A 23,065-nucleotide genomic window follows, 5' to 3' on the forward strand; every position below is an offset into this window, starting at 1 on the left:
GTGTCTTAAAATGCTTATTATATTCATATGCCAACTCAAATTTTATTCTAGAATTATTGTCAGGCATATTAGCATTCATTAAATGAAGAGCCTAGAAGAGAATTTTTTTGGTGAGAAATTAAATAATGCGCTTATCACCATTTCTTACGTGGTAGGACTGAGTGTGATGAAAGGAGGTAAACTGTACTGGTTAGGAAAGTGTATGTAGCTTATTCCTGCTAGATGCTGTAGCAGGATTTTCAGACTTTTGTTCCTGAGTTTTTAGTTTGTGTGCAGGTTGGGTTTTGCGCAATACTGGAAGAGTGAGAAAGAAATGTAGGGAGACACTGAAAGAAGATCGAGGACTAAAATACAAATTATTATATGACTTTCCCCACTACCATAAGACCCTTTTAACTGTGTACAGGCGCACATGTCATGGGACCCAAGTATATTTTTTAAATAATCGTTATTATTAGAAGTGATCAGTCAAATGCTAGATTCTGAAAATGCAATTATATACAGCTTTTGAGAAAGGACTGAGGTGTTTGTAAAAATGTTGAGTTTTTCAGCGCTCCCCCAGTTGTTCTCTGGGAATAAAAAGCACTGAGGGAAATAAGAAAAATGAGGGGACAGATTTGCACCTTCTCGCTTTCAGTGGCATGTTGGAATGGAGAGGGTGAAGGAGGTGTTTGTTTCCGGGAGAAAGGGCAACCAAACCAGTATTTAAGGCAAGGGAAAGGCACAACATGTGAGGTTTCTGCTTAAGGGGATTGACACCCTAATGTGGCACTGTGTCTATTTCAGAAAACCAATCTCCTATACATTGTTAAAGAATTTTTTTTTTAGTCTGTGTTCTTTATCATCAGTTTCCAATTCAAAGAGAAAATTGATCTAGAGCCACTCTCCAGACTGGCATGTCTCTGGCTCTCTGCATCTGTTAATGCTGTACCTATAGTCATAAGTTGATGCACAGACAGGATCTTTGTCTCACAACTCTGCATTGATTAAACCTGCCAATGAGTTCATACAAGGCAGGTCACTAATCCATTCTAAGCCCTTTGCCAGGCCTTTTGTTGTCATCTTCACATGTTATGCAAAAACAGCCTCATGAACAAACCACCTCAACAACAAACCAACCCCACAGGCATAATGCCACCCCTGCTCACCCAACAGTGACGTTTGTCCCTGTTTGCCCCTTCCTTCATGCTGAAAATGTAATGTCTCAAACCATTGATTGCTTCCTTCCTTTTCTGCAGAAACAGATGCCAGTTCACTATTACCCTGCTTTTCAGACAGCTAAAGGAAGCCAAGAAGTGAGACACTACACTGCTTTCATTTTTCTTCCTTTCAAGTAAAAGAACAAGAAGCTATTTGACTCTGCTTATCAGAGCAATGTTTCTTGCTATATTTTTCTTCCTATATTTTAGGAGGTTTAGCAATTACTAACCATGCAAGTGATTGTAAAACCTGACTTACTGCTACACAAGAGGTGATTTCACTGTGACGTGAGTTAGCACAGGAGGAGATCTTGCAGTTAGAGTAATTGAAGATTGCTTATAGCAATAGGAGCAAGAGGAATAAATCAGCTTTTGCTTAAGATACTGCTCCTGGTGTGGCATGTCTTAGGTCTGAACTCAGCAAGGTAAAAATGTTGTATTTTTATCTGTTTTGGTGCATTTCTTATTTTTTATTTTAGGCAAGAGAGAACTGGTTTTACTGTATTTTCGGAATAGCTGATTATTTTTTTTTTACTTTGATCAAGCAGTCAGATTGCGTCAAATACTCAGTACCTCTCCATACTTTATCTGTTTTATTTAAACAATTAGAACATATTCAATTATAATAAAAATAATGCTTAATGCATACAAACATGGGCAGTTATTACCATACACACTTTAATTAGATTTTTGGTCTCACTAAGCTGGACTTTAATGTTGTGTGGATTCTATGCATGCTCTTGTCTTTGTGTGGAAGATAAGCTTTGGGAATGGACACTGAAGAATGAGCTCTCTCAAAGGAATTAGCTCCCAAAATAAGAAATTGTCTGAATCCCCATTAGGTTTCTTGACCTTAAATATGTGTACCTCTGTCTAAAAAGGGAGCTATAATTATAGCTGAAGGCAGTGGATCTTCAGATTATTGCAAACAGGGTTATTCTTCTTACATCGAAATAGATTTGCAGTTGTAAAATGGGGAGCATCTGACTGACTAGTTCATAATATGCATCAACAATGTAAAAAGGTTGAAGTCCCACTCCAAGGTATGCTAGCAGCAGCAGCTAATGTTTAGTGGAATATTTAGACAGTTTCTATAAACTATTGGACTTGAACAGTAATACCAAAGACTAGAGAAACTGTGGAGATGAGAAACAAAACTGTAAATTAGGGAGAAATGACCTGCAAGGAAAGGTGGAAGAACCTGCGGTGCCTTAGGCTTTTAAGATTCCCTGTTAGCACTGGCATCTGTTCGTGCTCCTGGTCCTGTCAGTGGATCTCTCCTCTGACTGAATGTTCCACAGCTCTCAAATGCTGCCGTTGCTTCAAAGTCCCGTTAATTAGTGACACAAGCTCAAGAGGACTCAAGGGAGGACTGGAAATTAAAGGAAGAAATTTAAAAGTTGTTACTGAGATAGTGCTGGAATAAGGTAACAAATGATAAATAAGCAGGTGAAAAAGATGGTGGTCTGCTTCATTTCTTGAAAAGCACTGGAATATGGGGACATGAACCAGATTTTCTCTCTGGCTATAACAAGAAAAAGGGTGAACTGCAAATTTTTAAATATTTCCACTTGTTAATGGAGTAAAACCTTGCAAGAGGCTATCAAATGTACCTCCAGAATATCTCTTTGTATGTTTTGAAAGCAGACTAGGCAATACAACTTTCGGTAATGAATCAAGTATAAATAGACTATCTCAACTCAAAGGCTTAACAGTCCCTCTCTGCCATTGTCAGAGGCACGGCCTGCACAGGTGTACACCACTGTGCTGTGGTGTACAGTATTTTATTCAAGTTCAGTTATGAAAATGTAATGCTCATTAGTGCTGAAATATTTTTTCAAACAAAATCTCTGTTGGAAGTTAAAAAATTTAGAACTTACTGGAGTTTTAAAATAATATGTAACATTATTGAGATCAGTAGAGGTAAAAGAGCAGTTATGATATTTCTCAAAGAACTTCAGTTTAATGAGTTTTAATTCTCAAATTATTTCATATAATGCATATATATATATATATTTGTATGGCATATATGTATTGTATGTTATAAATTGCTACAAAGTTCACTCTCTAATAGTAACTCTGTACATGGCTAGTGAGAATTTTTTAAGCGTGACAGCCTGGGTTCTTGGGTTCTCTATATCCAGGAGTATTAAAGATATTGCTGCTATTCTTGAGCTTCACTTTGATGTAAGCTGATAATACATATCAGCAGAGCATTACCGTATGCTTTCTTTGTTCTCCTATTATTTCCCTAATATCCACTACTGGCCCTTGTTGGAGATGGGATGGTAGGGTTAGATGGACCTTTCCCATGGAGAGCCATTGGTGTGATTTGCCTGTTTTTGACCTTGACCTGCTCTGTCTTTATCTGTGGACCGGCATCTTCTACTTCTATAATGTTGGATAGTAGTATATATTTCCTGTTAATTTTACCCCAGAATTTGAAAATACTCTTAGTCAACAGTATGCTTTCAAATTTCTGGTTTCTTTTTCTGTCAATAGTTCTTCATGTCACAGAAGAGCTTGGTGTGCTCTGCTAGTGGTTTGTTTTCCCTTCAAAACGTCAGTCATCCTCTGAATGATGGAACCAGCCTCGGTCTGACCACTGCAATGAAACTGAAGATATTCCAAGCACTTATTATATAGGGTGTAATAACTTTTAGGGGTTTGCAATCAAATATGAGTGAGCCAGCTTTGATTTATACTTAGAATTTAGATGGACATCTCCACCAGTGAACACATTTTCCCTTGCAGACATGATTTATTTTGCTCATAATCTTTAACTAGCAGGCTGCTTGTTGTCTTGTTTCCTCCTGGTCCCTGCACACACCAGCTTTCTGCCCCTTTTTGGTGGCCAAATTACATTCCCAGCAAGACGAGTGAAAGAACAGTTTGGCAGGGGTCTTGTTTGTGTGGTATTGATCCATTTTATGCTCTTATCCTTAAAAATGGGGCATGGCTAAAATGCATAAGGTATAGTAGTTATTTTTCAGTGTACTAGTAGAGGGTGTTGGCAAATTTATATTTAACACAATAATTTAATTACTACAATAATTTAATTACAGTTGTTTGAAGTTCAGTTCAGTTTTACAGATGACGGATGTTTATTTTATGAAAGTAACTATTGTATCCCTGTAGGTCATGATAGATTTTTGTTTTTCTTTAATGAATTCTACTTTTCTTTATGGAAGGAGACAAGTTTTACAATTTATACTTGTAACAGAAATTAAATTTATGTTATTTCCTAATCTCTCTAAATGAAAGATTTTACAGTTAAACTGATTGATGGATTAAAATTAAATTTGTGAAGATTAAAGTCTTCCTAGGCAGTGTTTTTGAAGACATTGGAAATATTGATGTTTATTGCTCTGGCTTAGAAAGAATGTGGCTATGAGTTATTTTTATTATTTATTTTTAATGATATAAAGCATGACTCATGTTTGCAAATTGGTGGTGTAAAAGTTAGTTATCTTCTGGTTTATTCCCTGTATTAACCAGTGCTCACCTGTGGGCATCACTGTAACTGTCTTGCCTGCTCTTCTGAAATCCATCCCGTTGGGAGAGCTGGATGCCAGCAACTGTAACTGCCCCCGAACTGACTCCTGCTTCAGTTTGTTAATATTTAGAGCTCTACAGGGTAATTGTTGAGGCAGTGCTGGAGGTCCTGTTTGCGTGGCCCTTTTGCAGGAGCAACAAAGGACTGAGGCAACAGCTGGGAGAAGCAACCGCTTTGGCCATCTTGCTTGAACTACTTGCTACTGCGTGTTTGCACAACCTTAATCAGTTACCAGTAAAATAATGGGCAGAAGACTGAACTAATGATGAAGATTTAAAGTGTAATTAATGTGTTTTCATTGAAAATAGGTCTTATTTTAAAAATTCTGACTTTTTTTTGTGATTTGTGTATTAGGTAGATAGATGTAAATATGAAGATATAATATTGTTGTTGTAATTTAACTGTTACACACTGAAGTTGTATTATTGTACTGCACTCCACTTAATATATCATACAATTATTACTAAAATATTAGATCATACCATGTCATTAAAGCATTTGCTAAAACATTCTTAACTTTCTATTTGACATCTCAGAAAGTAGTTGTAGGCAAAGAATCATCGAATACCTGTTTCTTCTGGGTTTCTTTAGGGCGTGTTAGCAATCTCTGAGGTTATAAACATCTGCTACAAATGAATTAGAATTATCACTGAATGAGGTTGTGGGATACATGGACATTTGAGTGAAACAACCAGAGAGCATGATCTGGATTGCTTAGCAAGATAACTTAAGCAAATAACTGTGCAAAGGTGTATAACAAGATGTAGGAGTCGTGCTTACAGGAGTAGGGACCATTCTGACAAAGCAGCAATTCTGAAAATATATCAGTATTTCTAATGGACAGGTTGCTTCAAGTGAACTCGCTGCATAATGCTGAAGAAAAAGGCTAATATGTGATGTTTGATAAATTACAGTTAGGATTAGTAGGAACTCATTTCATAAGTGTGAAATACAGATATGTGTGTATTGGTATTTGTGGTGTAGGTGGTACCAGTACTAGACTGTTACAAACTTACATTGAAAAATCGTGTTATGGGTAAGTTCTATAAAATGATTCCAACACTTCTTGTTGAATTTCTTAACAGTATAAAATTGCTGCGCTTTTTTTGATAGATGTTTATATAGTGCAATTAGTGACTGATATCATTACTCTGTAAGAAATTCACTTTTCTAAAGGGCTTTTTAACATACAGAAGAAAGTGCAACAAAAAGCAGTGGCTAAGGCCCAAAAGCAGACATTCGCAAGCTGGCGTTAACCTGTCTGGTTTAACAGCAGGGGTGAATGGCCATTTGGAGCAAGCTACCAAAGGAAGAAGTGTGTACTCTAGGTTTGCATAATTTTCAGGCTAACAATGGATAATATGCTGGAAAACGTGCTTTAGTCAAATAAAAGTTACTGGAGTTGATAGAGTCATACAGGATAAAATTGAAAGGATCTGTAATATAATGCAAATGTAACTAGAGGATTTAATGATGTGCGCTTGCTGTATTTCTACTAATCTGCAGGAAGAAAATTCTGATCAATTCTTAGTGTGTTGTTGCACATCTACCGAATAAATTACTCATCTGATTTATTTGTATACATAAATTCTCTGTCTGTCTTAAAAAATAATACCAAAGTCCATGGCTTATCCTCCACAGTAAGGATTATTTCTTTTGTAGTCTGGCTGTACACACTGATTTTGCTGGTAAAAGGACTATTTAATTTGATTGATAAGCAGTTCTATCAATTGAATCTTAATGTGTTTGAATTAGTATATTGCTTCTATAAATAGTATATGTTGAGGAGATTGCTTAATTGGTATTCTTGTTACTTGTACTTTTGAGTGAATTTTAATGAGCTCCGATTTACCAAAGGCAGCGTATGCCTCAGCAAGTGTGCCTTAGCCTTTGCCTGAAATAGTTGTAATGTGTTCAAAGCCTATGCTTCATATATTCACTTTATTTTAATGTTATTGCATCATGAATATGCATCAACACGATGTTTTCACATGCAGAGTACTTGCTATTAAAAGTCTTCTGTGCTATTCCATGTGATTTTATCTAGATCAGTAAGTACAGTTTCATATGCTTTGGGAATTAAAAATATTGCTGTACCTAGTGAGTCTTTAAAAGAAAGATCCCTATCTACCTGTATTTATATGTTGAAGTGTGTACATGAAACTCTTATTTATTTTTTTTTAATATTGTTTGCTTTTTAGTGAGAGGTTTATGGTGAGGTTAAACAAGAACGGAGGCCCCAGGAATCCAGAGAAGATAGATCGAATGTGTGCACTTTTCACAGTACGTGTCTGTTCCCTTTCTTCTTCCCTTACAGTAGTATGATTGTAGATGTCATCACCCTGAGGGGGGAAAAAACAATCCTTTCTTTCCAATATATTGAGTAGAACAGCAGCTGCTTCTAAGTTTTGTTATAGTTATAACTGTTAACATAAGAAAATGGATGTACTTCTAAATTATTTTTATGGCTAAGTAAGTATTATGAAGTACTTCCTTTTAAGTGTTATTTGTTCCTGCTTATAGTTAGAAATTTGAGTATTTTCATTGCACGTACTATGCTCTTAGGTAACAGGGCACAGGAAAAAGCTGCATTGACCATTTTTTTCAAAATCAGAGGTAGAAAAACAACTACAACAACACACACATGCACACAGAAAAACAGAAAATTCTGCAAGCAGCTTTTTGTCATGGCCCATTCAAGAGCCCTTGTAGCAGCCCCAGGTGGGTGGTGCAGCTGTGGCCTCCCAGGTGGGCAGCACAAGGTTTGTGACGGAGCAGCAAGACTGGGTTGTGTTGCAGAAGCAGCAGCCAAGCTGAGCTACAGAGAGCTGGTTGTAATAAAGGAAACTCTGGATTTTTCTAAGTTTCTACAGCAAGTCTGTGTGAATAGCTGCTCCTTCCTGACACAAAGCAGATATGACCAACTCCACCAACAGTCTTTAACCATCTGTGCCAGAAAGATGATATAAGTAATATCCATCTGTGTTTCCTAACAGATAATACCTCAGTTGGGAGTGAAATAGCGAGCTTAGATTTACTTCCTTTTAATTTTTCAGACTCAAGTCTTACTTAACCACCTTCTTGTTTTATAGTTTTGGTTCTGCCAAAATAGCAGCTTCAAAACACTCTGGCTTTAATATCCAGTCTTCACTGGTCTTAAGTTCTGTTAAAAATTGCCTCAGAATCATGTGTCAGACCATGATTTTATCTGTCACCACTTCTCTGAAGGAATATGGAAATCTAGAGACACTGAAACTTAACAGCTCATCACAGAATAACTGCAAGAAATTTCAGATCCCAAGTGTGATAAACACCTTCCATCGTGACTCACCTTTAGCTAGTGCACATGCTAGGAGTTCTTTGACAGAAGTATTTTTACCTTCAGTGAAGAAAACCGATGGCAGACAGCTTTGGTATAGGCTTTGGTTCTGGCCGTGAAATCCTCTGAGGTCAGGCAGGGCAGGACACAGAATTAGATGTGGTTCCCAGTACCATTCTCTTTCCTCCTTTAAGAAGATAGCTGAATTTCTCCTTTTAAGGAACAGAGCATATCTTGTCAGGTGTGAGGATGCTCCGTTCTGCCTCCATCTGGATATAGGAGATAAGATCAGTCCAGAAATAGCACTGACCTTGATGCTGACGTCAGTAGCAGTCCTGGTTTTGGTACAATCAGTGAAGTGCTACCAGCTGATTGAACATCAGCAGAGGTAACAATGTCTTAGTGTTGCCGTTGGCACTGACAACTCCACTGTTGGAACTCAAAACCAAGTATCTTTCTCTTCTAAGAAAAAGGTGGCCAGGGAGCAAGCTTCAGCACTGGGGTCTGGATCACGCAAAAAGGTCGGGTGTAGGATTAGGAATTCCTTGAATGATTATTCCCAAAAGGCAGCACAGACTGGTTTCTATCAAGTTTGGATTATTTGGGCCTCTGAGGTTCTTCATTCTTAAAAAAGATTTTCACCATCAGACTTCCCTATCTACGCTGATGCCACACTACTTAGGGTCCTGTTTCACACTGTATGAAAGAGTTTTGCTCTGGTGGCCTGCAAATCAATCTTTACGTGGTTTCAAAAATACAAAAAGAATAATGATATGCTACAACCAGAGGCGTAACACAGTTCCGGAAGAGACCAGCTGCATATTATGAGTGGGGCAAGTCCTGAGTATTGCAGACGTGTGCCACTCTGTAGTATCTATCCTTCTGATCAGAGATCGCTCCCAAGCCACCTTTCCATTTAACTGCACAAAAATACCAAAGCTGCCTCAGTTTCAGCTCTCAGAGATACTATTGTTGTCTATCACTCACTCTGGTAGAATGTATACTGTACATAACAGGATTATGATGATTGGCAAAACAATCTGTGCAAAAAGTCACAACATTTTTCATCTATGTATTCAAAGAATTTTCGCAAGAATATAGTAAAGAAGCAACAAATAATAGTTTTTTTGAATAACTAGTTTATCTGCAGTGGTTCTTTCTTACTATAATTTCAGAGTTATTAAATGCTTCCAAAATTAGACAGTTATATGATTTTTAGGTTTGTTCCCAAGTTTGTGTTAGCCTTGCCTTTAAATCTGTTTATTTATTTACTTACCCCCCTGTCACCCCACAGTATTTTTATAAATTTCTAATCTTTCCCAGAGGCAAGAAGCCCCATATCTCAGATAATTCAAGGTATCCCTGTCTTTTCCTGCTTTCTCTGTTGCTTCTAGGGCTTCAGCTGTCTCCTTGTGTAAGATAGCCAAATCACTTAGGTTTTGGTTTTAGATCTGCTGTCATATCATACCAAAGGTGAGAAACTGCTTCCTCTGAAGATTAAAGTTCAGTCAAGCCAACCTCTAGCCTATGCACACTTGAGAAACATTGCTGTGTCTGAATTAAAACCTAGCTGCACAGTATAAGCTTGCTGTTTTTGTTAAATACCTTACTCTATGTGGCCTGTGAGGCTGGCAACTGAATTGGGTAAAGCAGTTTAAATAACTAATTAGTGGCAGTCAGGTATCCTCAGTTGCACTGTTTGGGGTGGTGGAGGTTAGCTTTTTTAATGTACAGTTAGAGCTTTATGGAAACCAGCACTGTAAAGAACTCTAAAAAGCCATGCAGTTAGAATTACTATGAAATTATTTTGTTTATCAACCAGTATCATTTAAGAAGCTCAGAAGGATGTGAGAAATAACCCCCCCTGTGGATGTGATGCTAAAAACACCTTTCTGGAAATAGATTTATTTATATTGCGCACAAAGAAATAATAAACATGGTTTGATATCTTCTGGGTTTGAAGTCATGTGCATGGGTTGTCTGCAAAGAAATTATCTGAAGACCTCCTCACAGGGGCTCGGGGTTTTGATTGTTTGGTCCATGTCATAGTAAGAATTTCTTGCCTGGTAAAAAGCCTCTGCTGTACAAAAGGAAATATAAGGCCATCTGGGCCCGCATTTTTTGTCTTTTGACTGTGACACAGTGTATTTTTTGTGAAACTGAAAAGCAGCTAAAGTGTGAACCCATCAATATGTGCATGCCCTACCATTTTCTGATGTTTTGACAGCTGCCCTTTGAAAAAATAGTTCTCTAAATTGATGTTGATTAGAACTGGTAATCTGATAGTATAATAAAATTCCCTCTGTCAAATTACAGGTATTTTCAAAAATCTGTTACACTGTGGAGCACTGAGCACTGCCTCCAAGATGGGTTTGGTGTTTTTCTTTTTGAAATGTATTGTCAGGCACTACTGCGATTAAAACTATGTCAAATCCCTTCTTACCGTGCAACTCCAGTTTCTCCAAGACATGCAAGATAAAGCCTACCATATGCTCCACTGGTGTGTTAGGTGATGGAGGAAGTCTAGAAAGTATGTTCCCTTATTCGTGCAATAAGACTTGAAGAGAAAACGCTAAGGAAGATATATATAGCTTAATTCTCTGGCTTTAGAGAGGCATGACCTGCTAGGTGTAGTAAGCATCCCAAACAGCAGATTTGCAAGTCTCTGCATATGCTGCCTAAGGAAATACAGTGCCCCTTTTATATGGGGGAAGAAGATACAGCCATGAATTGAGTACTTGCCTGTTGTAATTTGGCGATATAATGTTACTTGGAAGGGGCTGAAACTTCTTCTTAGAATAAATTCTCTTTATGCCTGGTTCTTAGTCACTGTGCCCAGATTTTATTGCACTATATGTCACTATAATCTGAAGTTCAGTGTTTATTTGCATTGCCATCATAATCTCAGTTGTTGAGATTTGGTTTCTCAAGTCATACAGGGAAGAAATTTGCTGTGTGAATTAAAGTTCATATTTTAGGTTCCAGCAAATTATGATTTTTGATTCACTAAATTGGTTCAAACTAGGAATGACAGAACTTAAGTGTCTGCAGTTTAAAATTTCCTGCCCCCTTTATATAAAAGTTGCATTATTTCCTTTTAGAGTGGTTTAATACCACTTAGTTGTGTCATTTTTTAAGAAAAATACAATATTTTTCTGAAACTGAGACTTTTCCAGTTGTTTTTTGCATTGTATTTTTTTTTAAAGTATTAGTACAAGGCCAAGCTACGTTTGTGTGTAGACAAATCCACCAGTTTTCTCCCCACACAACTGTACGTCTTAGAAGTGACTGTTACCACTGGGATGGATATCTTTATTCAATTGAAAAGGAAGAAAATAAAGTGAAGAAACATGAACACATAGGTATCATCTCAAGTTGATTTTAAAGTCACGTATAAAGCCCTAGAGCTGTTTTTGAAAAGTTGTGTGTTGAAAACACTTTGTACAAACCAACCAAATTGTTTTAGAATGATGTGAGGTGATGTCCATTGCTTCAGTGTAAGGGGAGGAGCGAGGTCAGCAACACTAGCTGAGCTTAGAACCTTCTTGTTGGCTGTTTCTCTTGCACATGCAGGCACACTTCACTCGCTCTCCTGTGTTCTTAGGAAGAATACATGAATCATTTTAACTTGCCAGTTCCTCTTCTCTTGAGAAAGGACTGGAGTGTTGCCCTCTATGTCTGGGGAGAATTTGGGGGTTCTGTGGCCTAAATCAGTACATGACAAGAAGATGATGACACTTAGGAGAGGGGAGAGAGAGGAAGAGAAACACCAGCTAATGAGGAGCCTTTTTGCATCAGAGTCTAAAACACAAATTAATATCACAGTGCGTGTTTAAAATCTTGTCTTGGAGGTTAGTAACATAAGGAAAACTTACGGAACAATGCTAATATTTTTAGGAAGAAAGCTTTCTCAGATCTTTAATTAAAAAAAAAAAAAAGTGGGTCAGGAATATCTTAGAAGTTGATCTCGGTTTATATATATAAGAAAAAAATACAACATGCCAAGGAAATTGCAATTAAGACAGTTTCAAACATGTGAATGCAAAGTGCCACAGTAATAAATTATGGTCTATGCATATTTTCTTAATTTATTATCATTAATAATAAAGATTTGTCAGGGTCAATAATAGTTTTTGTCTTCATTAGCTTCAGCTTTCCTTTTACTCTTCTGTAGGTTCTTCTTTTCTAATTTTTGGCTTTTCTTGAAGCTAGTTTGTGAAAGTTTTGACCTGCTATTCTGTGACATCGCATTTTAGATTTTCATCCATGTTACAGCTGTTTATGAGGTCTTAAGGTCCTGTATTTTGCTAAGCAATTACCTCATCTTAAAACTGAGTTTATTCTTAGTTTTTCCAATACCCTATTACTGTTTCGAACACACTAAACCAAGAGTGATCATCTATGCTGCTCAAACTGTTAGAATGTGTTTAGCCAAATGTGGCCCTTTCCACTGCCCTGCTCCCCAAATAATCCCTGGGCATGTCTCAGCAGTTGGAATGGGGCAGAGAGCGTTTCCAGTCAGCGGCTGGCATGCAGCCTGTTGGGCTTTGAAGATGTTTAGCTATGAACTACCTGCCCTTGGCTCCCCTCAGCTCATACAGATAAAGACTATTGGTTCTATGCCTGCTGGAGACACTGCCTTCCTGCTTTCATGGTGTAACGAACATCTAACATATGAAAAAAGACTAAAGCTGCACATTCAAAAGCATTTAAAGAAACCACGTCTCTCCGTCTCCTGCCTTTCCTCTTCAGACTTTTGCTTGTTCTGAGGAATTGCACCTATCCACTCATAAAATAAAAGCTTCATCTAAATTCTGACAGTCATGCTGCAAATATTTTCTAGAGCTCATGAAACTGAGACTCCGTGATGGGAGGTGAAAAATCAGGAAAGCAGAAACAAAGGAGCAGGGTTAGGGACAGGTCTGGGACCTGCAGTCAGGGGATGTGGTGAAGAAAGCCAGAATGGTTGCAGCTGAGGTAACTCAGTGGTTTAATTTTACTTTGTAAATTTAATATAGTCTAATAATGCGTTTGAGTTAAAGAATTCCTGAATGTTTTAAGTGTTTTCTAGAATTTTGATACAGCATTGCTAGCAGCGAAGTCAGAATCTTTCATTTCTTTTCTTTCTAAAGATCATTCTGTCCAAATATAATCCTTCTATGCTTTATTTTTCTTACCATAAATTATAAATAATAATACTTTGTCTTATTTAAAGATGCAGGAGCTAAATGAGTGAAGAATAATACTGTGTAGTCCTTATTGTTCGTGGGTGTTTTGCAGACACTTATTTTGGAAGTGGAATGTGTTCCTTTTTTAATGTCTATTTTTTTCCGATCTTTTAGGATCTCAGCAGCAAGGACATGAAGAGAGATTTGTACATAGTTGCTCATGTAATTCGAATAGGTACAGTATGATTTATTACTTGACATACACACAGTTAACTATGTTTTTACAATATTCTTAAATGTATGTGTTACATAAGTGGCATTATAATGATTTAACCAGTTAGAAAACTCAATTATAGATAATGCCTGTCTGCTGAGATTAATATTCAGACCATATGTAACTAAGTATTAAAAGGTTACTGATGATTGTTTAACAGTGATTTTTCTTTTTCCTCAGTCTGGAACACAATATTTGATTAAACAACACATTTGGGGGAGGAGGGAGAAACTGAAAAGGCTTTTTGTTTAATGTTCAAAAATCTCAACTGAGGTCTTTTTACTGATGGTATATAGCTAGTTTACAGGGCAGGATATCAGCATACCTGGCCATTCACATCTAGTAAATGGGAGGCTGTTAGACAAATTATACATAAAGATCTGCTTTCTGCTGTAGGAGTCTGTAACGCTTCCAAGAACCCACATGCAAGTTTGAGGAGATGCCTATAAAACAGAAGAGCAGGGGAGCTGTCACACATCTTGGGGGTTCTTTCTATGTGCTGATGCCAAAGTAGAGCATTAGCATCAGTACCTGCCGCTGGAAGCCCAGCAGAGTTGCAGCCCGCCATCCAGTAGCGAACACTTGCTGCTTTTCAGGTTCTCTTGGCCGCTCACACAATGCCATTCAAAGGAGAGATCTGGATGCGGAGTACCTAGACCTGACCCTGCGTAAGGAAGAAGGCCCTTCCTTGCTAGTCATTTGAGTAGTCGCCCTTATAGAGTGGGTTTCTCTGGCTATTCATAGGCCAGGCTGGGCTTCCTTTATTCTTTTTGAGATTTGCAGTTGCAAGACTGGAAAGTGTTCAGGATTGAAGCTGAATTTAGAATGTATCTTACATGGTAGAGAGCAGTGCTCAAAGTAGTTCATGGACAGCTAGATTAATTTTTTTAGCCCAGCATTGTGTTTCACTGAATTGATTATGACTTCAGGTATGTGAATTAAATTGCTAGAATGTCTTCTAGATGGAAGGTGTTGGATAGGAAAAAAGCTGTAATTAAAAAGGATATAATTAGTTAGTAATATAGAGTTAAATGGTTCTAAATTATGAACACGTGTACATTCACTGAGAAATTAGCAAGTGAATATTTTACTTATATTAAATATAAATTATTTCAAGCGTTTAGACCTAAAATGTTAACAACATACAGTAGAAATAACAGTCTGTTCAGTTGTAATATTCTAAACAACTGAGGAGTGCACTGTCTCGTGTTTTTCAGGTTTTCACTTAACTGAAAAATGGCTAGGTAGTGTTTGCAATGAACGGGTATTTAACCCTATTTCCAACCTCTTCAATACTGCCATAGTATCCATTACCAGCCTCAGATATCTTCTGAAGGACAGAAAGTCTAAACAGCTACATGAGACCATAGTGCTGTTGTGTTGTCCTGTGAATGACAGCATGCCTGCTAAGTCACAAATGTCTTAGAAGGTTTGGGTTTTCATTATCTGACTTCACTGTGTCATAAAGTGTCAAAAAGTAAGAATTACTCTGTATCACTTGCGCTAGTGAATGAAGCTTGCAGAAAGATATGCTGTAGTTCAAGCTCAGATTTTTAACCTCGATGCAAGAAGTGCTGGACAAATTATTACGTGTAATGTTGTAAATTGGCTGAGATTATCATAGTGATTTTTCTGGTCTTGGCATTTTTTACTCTATTAAAAGGCTGCTTTAGCAATAGTAAGTTAATCATTAAGCAACTTCTTATCTCAGAACTCTCCTTTATGTGCTCCCGGACAAAATGGTAAATGACACAATATATAATACATTCCCTTAAAGCAATTGTATAAAGTGAATATTTGTGTAAATACTGGACCATAATGGAAGCACCACAGTGAGTCTCCATGTGGATGCAGAGAGATGAGCACAAGCCATATTTGTGGCTCATTCAAGAGGTGATTTGTAGTGAACCCAGCTGGATACAAATATGTGTCTTAGGGCTGCAAATGAAAGACAGCCAGACGTGATGCTGTTCCCTGTGCCCTGGAGTGTTCTGGTAGCTAAATGTGGTGATGTGCCTCAATCAAAGTAGCCCAGTGGGTCAGGAAGGTTCCAGTGATCTCTGGAATTGAAAACCTTTAAGAAGAAAAATGATGGGAAGTATAGAGAAGACTGCAAGCTGTAGCTGAAACTTAGTGTGAGTCTGCATATTCAGAGGGTTAATAGAACAAAATGGGGGGAATGGCTCCATGTGAATGTCTAATATTGAAGATTTCTTTTAATTTTAGGTCGCATGTTGCTAAATGATTCAAAAAAAGGCCCCCCTCATTTACACTATCGCCGCCCCTATGGCTGTGCAGTATTGAGCATCATGGATGTACTTCAGTCGATCTCTGAAATAAAAGAAGAGAAGGATTTTGTTCTCAAAGTTTACACGTGAGTAACTCCTAGAAGGAAAAGAATTAGGAAAAACACTTTGTATATGTTGAGTGATGAAATACTAAAGAAGTGTTAAATACTGCATTTGCTGATTTATCCTCCTCACAAGGTAAACTAGTGCTGTTGGTGCTGGTTTTTGCTCCTTTATTATTCCAGACAATCATAGAAATTAATGAATATTATCACAGATGTTTCAGGGATATTAAGTGTTTCAGAAATTACTGAATATTGTCCAAATCTGTGTGACATGCAAAGCTGCACTCTTATGAATATGATTTATTTTAAATCTGCTAAGGTCAAAACCAGAGAAATATGCTTTATTTCACCTGACTAAGGGAATAGTTCCTCATGCCCCACCTCCTGTTCCTTATCAGTCATGGTGACCAAAAAGAAGTAGAAAACAAATGAAGTCAACAGCATGTAACCAAAAAACTCTAAAGAAGTCAACATTTTTTGAGCAAGAATCTGTGTTCACTTATTCATGATTTTGAACTTTGAACTAACAGATTCTTATTATGAATTGTGGTCTCACAGTTGTAATAAAAAGATCACAGACAAACTGCCTGGAGACTGCAGGAAATATTTAAATCTCTTGTCAGTGAGGATAAACACTGGCAAGATCTGCTTTGTAGATCGTCTGAGATACAGCTGACATTACTTTGCGGTCCGTGGCCACTATTCCGAGTAATAAGATAATTTATAGGGGTTATAGAACTTCAATATTCTTTGAGAAGTGCATTTAGCAGCAGAAAATCTGACATTCAAGAGAAACTATAAATAAAAAAATGGCTTTCTATATTCACTGAAAGATTCTTGGGTATCTCTGCATACATTAGAAATCTGTAAGTCCAAAGAAAAGTCTCTCAGAGAGTTGGCTCTTCCATTCTTCTTTCACCAACAGTTATGAAAACTAGCAAAAATGTCAAGTTATAGGGAATAAAATGGTCTCTTCGTCAACAGAATCTGGATAATCTTGGCATTTGTCACCATTCAGTTTCAGCTTATCTCAAACCACTGGTGTTTGGTTATCCTGTTTATGTTAATATTGGCCTTGTAGTTGTATGTTAATATATTGCAACTGCAACATTTTGAATGTTTACACAGTAATGCAACATTCTGAGTATCAGATTTCTGGTTTTATGTCCTTTTAATGCATCTTTAGCTTCTTATTTCAGTGAAAGATAGGAGAGAAAAAACCTGTAAAATCCTAGACTTCTCCATTTGTCATGCAGCCAGTTAGAGCAATCCAAAGCCCTACTATTATGATAAAAAAAATCCCAGGGTAGAGGACTTACCTTTTCTTCCTCTTGATCTGAAGTGTTCTGATAATTCAGATTCCCTTTGCACCACTGACTCTATCTGCCCAAAAGTTGAAGTGGGTTTATCCCAGCCATTGTTCTTCACCTCTGCTTCCCCGGGCCCTTTGTGTTCAACATCCACGTGCTGCCATTTCTGCCTTCCTGGAGGGGAAGTAGAGCCCATAACAGAATTAAACTCTGTCATCAGATGCTTGTAATTTTTTATCACTATTATAATTCGCTTGAGTTGTTATATGTCTTGTACATCATTATGTTATGCTACTGCTGTTTGGCATGTTCTCTGTAAAACACTGACAAAGATTTTCAGAAGGGAAGATGGATATATCTAAAGGGGACCAGCTTATAGTTTTGCAGCTTTAATAGCTGTTGATTTTCCACAACAGAATGTTTTTGCAGGTTTATCTGCTTGCATTTTGTCTTTGCACATTTTTACCTTTACCTACCTTTTCTGGCTTTGTAGACTAAAATTGAAATGACAGATTTTTGTCCTTTGTAAGTTTAAAATTGTGTATGAATGCTTGAAGCACACTGGAGTTATTTTCTTACCTGCTGCTCTCATTTTGATTATTGTTACAATGCCTCAGGCCCACGAAAAACATCATAAAGATGAAATAAGTGAGGGAGGTGTGTTTGTATTTTAAAGGAGCAGTGAAAAGCATTCTTTTTGTAGCTATCTGGCTAAAGCTACAGTGAGTGAGACAGTCAGCACACAGCTAGAAAAGCCTTTTCACAGGGAGAAGCTGGAAAAAATTAGAGACACCGAAAAGCTAACAAAGGCTGAAATGAATCCATGGTGTTTCAATGCAGACTTTTGCCTTATCCACAAGAGGAGAATACTTATGAAAAAAATCAATTTACTTCTCCAGTCTTTCTCAGCTTTCCTTATTATTGTTAAAGATTTATGTCTGCAAAATACTTCTTTCTTACAATCTAGATTTCCCTGTTTGTTAATCCTGCGGTCATGTTATAATCTTACTAAGAGGATATAGTACCACAGCTCTAGTTATAAGCTCATTATGTAAAAGCATGAAGGTTAACTTTCATAATTCTTTTTAGTAATAGACATGTAAAATATTTTAAAAGTGAGATGGAAACTAAATTCTCAATCCATTGCTGTTGGTGGGTTTTTATCTGAGATCACTTGATTTCATGTTTTGGTATGAATTTTTATCTTTAATGGAGGTTTTTGCTCATTGCACCTTACTCTGCGTCAATCTTCCCATTCCCCTAAAAACCTCATGTATTTTTCCTTTTTCAGTTTTTTGTCCTGTTTTCTCTCAACCCTTTGTTCTTCTCAAGCACTCTTATAACTCCTTCCTCTTAATGTGCTGTATTGCTGGGATGCCTTTCCCTTTTGATTCTCAGTTGTTGCTATTTGCCCAGCTGGACAAGAGTATACTTCGCATTTCTGGCCGCGTCTGTTTGACATCAGGGTCTGATGTAGTGTGGCGCATATTCCAAATGGTAAATTTACTGTAGAACCAGCCAACCTGAAAAGGTGATGGATGGCTCAGGAAAACATTCTTATTTAAACTAGAAATATATTTTGTAATATATTTAGTATTTAGACAAGTAAAATGTTAATAAAGTGCTTTACTGACAAGTGTTTTCAGGCCAGCATTTCAAATTTGGGAGAATGTTCTTCTTCTTTGTGCTCAGGAAATGTAAAGTGCAGCTTACATTGGTAGCTGGTACACAACAAGCGTTAAGCTATCTTTACAGTCCATTGATTATGGGATGATATTGTTCCAGGTTAATTTGCAGGCATAAGTCATTGGAGGCTGAAATATATTTTAACTTGTACTCCAGTGGCTGGTACAGCAACTAAAAAGTTAGACATTTTCTGTACTCTCAGCTATGAAGATGGAGGTGACACAGAATTTGTCCCATAGGTTATCTCTGTACTTTAAGTAGAATATTATTTGCAGTAGTGTTAAAGAAGTTTAAGTCTATTCCCTAACAGTAGGATAAAGGACTCTTAATGTCTTGGCATTGTGAAGGCAATTATGTTTTTTTCCCTAACGAGTAAGCTGAATATTGGTTGAAGTTGTGAGTCAGGACAGAACACCTCAGTTATTGACAGGGGTTTTGTGCTGTCCATGAATGTCTCAGCTCTGTTGTGGTTTGGTTTTGAGAGATTGTTTTGGGGAGTGCAGATGTAGTCAGTTTGCCACTGTTAAGTTCTGGAAGGTCCCTTCAGTGCTGACCTGTCTGAGTTACTGTGTGGGTATGTGATCTCTCCTCCCCAAAAGGGGATAGTAGTTACAGAAGGTACAGAGCAACTGAAATGCTTAACGGCAGAGAGTGGTTTCTTTATGAGGGAGACTGAGGACGTGGGGAGCTTCAGTTTGAAGAGAAAAGTGGTGATGGGAAGGGATACAACCAAGATTTGTGAAATCATGATGGAGGGTAAACTGTTGTTCACAGAATACAACAGTGCAAGAATCAGGGATGCTCAATGAAATTGGTAGGAGGTGATATTTTAAAAAATGGAAGAAAGTACTTGCTTTGGAAACCAGGTAGTGATTTTCTGGCTTTTATTGCCACAGCTTGTTGTGAAGACAGGCAGCAGTAGCAGGTCCAAAGGGGTTCAGACAAGTTTATGGACAACAGGTCCATGAACAGAGGCTCAGTCAGGGATTTAACATCCCCACTCCGGCCACCTCAGGGCAGGGAACATGGGCCAGGCTGCTCATGTACCCTGCCCAAGTGGTATCTCCTAATGCCAATGGGGGAAACCTTTTTTTTAATGTTCTGACATCCTTAAAAATCAGCCGAGATGTCTGACACCTAAACCTGCTGCAGTGGGAGGAGGAATGTTGAGATAGGTGGAGATAATCCCAATCTAATGGCACTGGATAACCTAGGAGTACAGCCTGATCAGCATTTTAATTAAATGAACGCTTTTGGATAGCAGGCTGGGAGGATTCAGCATTTTTTCTGCATTTTTCTTTTTTTACTCTCTGTACTTTGTGGATAATTTATTCCAATTTGTCTATGTTCCTTTTGCTTTTATAATAGTCAGCATTTGCAGGGGCTGTCAATAAGTGAAGTGTGCCATAACAGGCTTTGTGGGTTATCTCATTATTCTTGGCAGGGTATGGTTTTGTAATACCAAAGCTGTAGAAAATTACCAGCTACTACTTGTTCTAGATAGCCTTAATTCCTTTTGCCATACTATTCTTCAGTTACATAATGTAGCAGGCGAAAAAAACCCTACTGTCCTCACAGTAGCTGGTTTGTATCTTACCGTGATTTTTGCTGACATGATGTGCTTTTGGAGGGAAACAAAAAAAGGGTAGAATGTTAATATGATTGGGAGAAGTTTCACAGTAATTTATTTCTCAAGGCTCCTGTCTTTTTAGGAGCTAGAGCTTTATAGTCTTCAGGGGGGTTTGGCTTTGTTTTTGTTTTGTTTTGGTGTTTTTGGTTTTTTTTTTTGTTTTTTTTTTTTTTTGTGGTTGTTTTTGTTAGTTTGGGTTTTTTTAGTGTGTGTTTGGTGGTGGTGGGCTTATTTTACTTCTAAGAGTCAATAGGACAGTAATTTAATAATTCAATTGCACTTCAGGAGAGATAAGATTGACTATTGCTGCTGAGTTAAAAATTGCTGACTTCATGGGGAATCTTTAAATCTTGAAGTTGTGATTCAAATAAAGCACAATTGAATTTAAAAGGCAATTAGACTTGATCAACATATTGTTTTTTCTTTTTTCTTTCTTAACCAATAGCATTGTTTGTGGTAAAAGTTCCATTTTTGATTTTCAATCAGATTATTATACTGGTTAAATTGTCATTTCAGCTGTGCTTATGCTAGTGTAAAGTACTTCATAACATTTATAGTGTGTGGTAACAAGCCACAGCACTGATGGGACCTGGTATGATTCTCTTCAAGCTTAATGTGTTTAGCAGGTTGGTTATACAACTTTACGTCTACTGGTGCCAATATAAGCCATGCAACTTTAATGTTAAGACAAATACAAATCCTAATTCAGGTTGATAGGGACCTCTGTAGTCCACCCTCCTCAGAGCAAAGCTGGCTGTGAGATCAGACCAGGCTGCACGGGGCTTTAGCAATCGTGTCTTGATAACCTCCAAGGACAGAAACTGTGCGGCCTCTCTGGGCATCCTGTCCCAGCCATGCGTGACTGTCCTCATGGAAAAGCTTGTTCTGATATCCAGTCCGAACCTTTCATGTTGTGTGTGTGCCTGTTGCTTTACATCATCTCACTGTGCACTGCTGAAAAATCTGGCTAAGTCTTTTGTCTTAATAGCTGCTTGTAGGTCTTGGAAGGTGCTGTTAAAGTTCCCTCTCTTGCCTTGAATTCTCCAGGCTGAGAAAGCCAAAGTCCCTCAGCCTCTCCTCCTGCAGCCTGTGCTCCAGCCACCTGCCCACCCACAGGACTCCCATTGGCCTGTTTTGTATTGGAGAACCCAAAACTGAGCACAGCATTCTAGATCCAGACTAATAACTGCCAAATAATGTATTTTCCCAACTGACAGTAGAAACATAAGCAAATACTAGTTAAATATTGGTATTTTGTGTAAACAGTATTTACAAGATATAGTCCTGAATATATCCTATCACTGGAGAAAGTTTTCTCTAATGGCTAAAGACTGTCTTTGCTTTGTGAAAAGGTTTGGGAAGTTCACTAAACATATAGCATGGGTTACTTTTGGGTTGAGTAAGGTTTTTGGGTCATTAAGTGGTAGCCTTGGTAAGATGTACATCCAGCTGGTTTGAATGTGGTTGTCTGGCTGAGTGTTGTTTGAACAAAGTTATAATCCACACACTAAGTTGGGTGTTATTGAAACTGATATTAACAACTGAATTTTTCCTGGTGAGAAAATATTGAGTGGAGTGGGATTTCTCTTGTTCGTGCAAACTTTCATGCTATCTCTACAGCAAAGTTGATTTTCCTGTCCTCAGGTGGCTCAGCAGAAAGCTTTTAACTTGGATTGGTGTTCTTTTGTTTTAGGTGTAACAACGAAAATGAATGGTGCCAGATCCATGAAAATATTATTCGCAAGTCCAGCACCAAATACACAGCACCCAGCTCAAACTATGGTAAATATTTACTTGTAGATTTTTGTCATAATTAACAGCTGGAGATTTCCTTTATGAAACCGCTAATTATTTATAGCAGAGAAATTCAGAGAGATGTGAGATTATCCATAGTTCAGTTTGTCTACTTGTGATGATTTAGAAGTTTAGCTAAAATTCATTCACATTTAGTTTGCAGGAGAAAATCTGTATTGGGTCTGCCAATTTAACCAGGAATTAAAAGAAGAAAGCACCTGATATCTTTCCTTCTCAGATATGTCTGACAATAATATTAGTTCAGCATGCCAAATTCCCTTCATCATTGTATCAGTAGTGTTGATTTATCTCAAAAGAGCTCAGCAGTGTGGAGAGCCAGTGGCCTGCTGTAGCAGTAGCTTCTCTGGGCTTCTTCATTTATGGCTGTAACCATCCCCGCGTGTCTGTGCTGGGGAACGGCCAGCCCATGGGAGGATACAACAGTAGCAATTGGCCTTGGCTGAACTCCTGTAAAAGTTGGTGTTTTTTTGACACTGACTTCGCTGCACAGGAAGTAAAGAATTTACATTTTTTTCATCAGAACTTCCCTGAGTAAAACCTTCATACTGTGTGCCCTTAGGAATGCCAGGTATAACACATATCCAGGGCTTGCTCTCCTGAGGATACCAGGCGTACTTGTCAACAGAAGTAAAGCCAGAGGTTACATTTGTCTGACATATTTGTCTGACTGTTCAGAAAATTCTGTCCAGAAAATACCTACAAAGTAATTATCAAGAAGACTCTCTGTGATAGTTTCAGCACTAAATGTTTTGTTA

At 37.7% G+C, this 23,065-nt stretch overlaps 1 protein-coding gene across 1 annotated transcript in view; it reads left to right on the plus strand.

The window, feature by feature from the left end:
• Nucleotides 1-23,065, plus strand: part of DOCK3 (dedicator of cytokinesis 3) — a gene marked incomplete at both ends in the record, with an annotated part of 194,875 nt that overhangs the window by 90,275 nt on the left and 81,535 nt on the right. Inside the window, 4 exon segments of the mRNA XM_082060424.1 lie at nt 6,957-7,038; nt 13,417-13,477; nt 15,743-15,890; nt 22,189-22,277. Coding sequence (XP_081916550.1) covers nt 6,957-7,038; nt 13,417-13,477; nt 15,743-15,890; nt 22,189-22,277 — 380 coding nt within the window.

The sequence above is a fragment of the Streptopelia decaocto genome, assembly GCF_964273445.1.
Source record: "Streptopelia decaocto genome assembly, chromosome: 8".
NCBI classification, from domain to species: Eukaryota; Metazoa; Chordata; class Aves; order Columbiformes; family Columbidae; genus Streptopelia; species Streptopelia decaocto.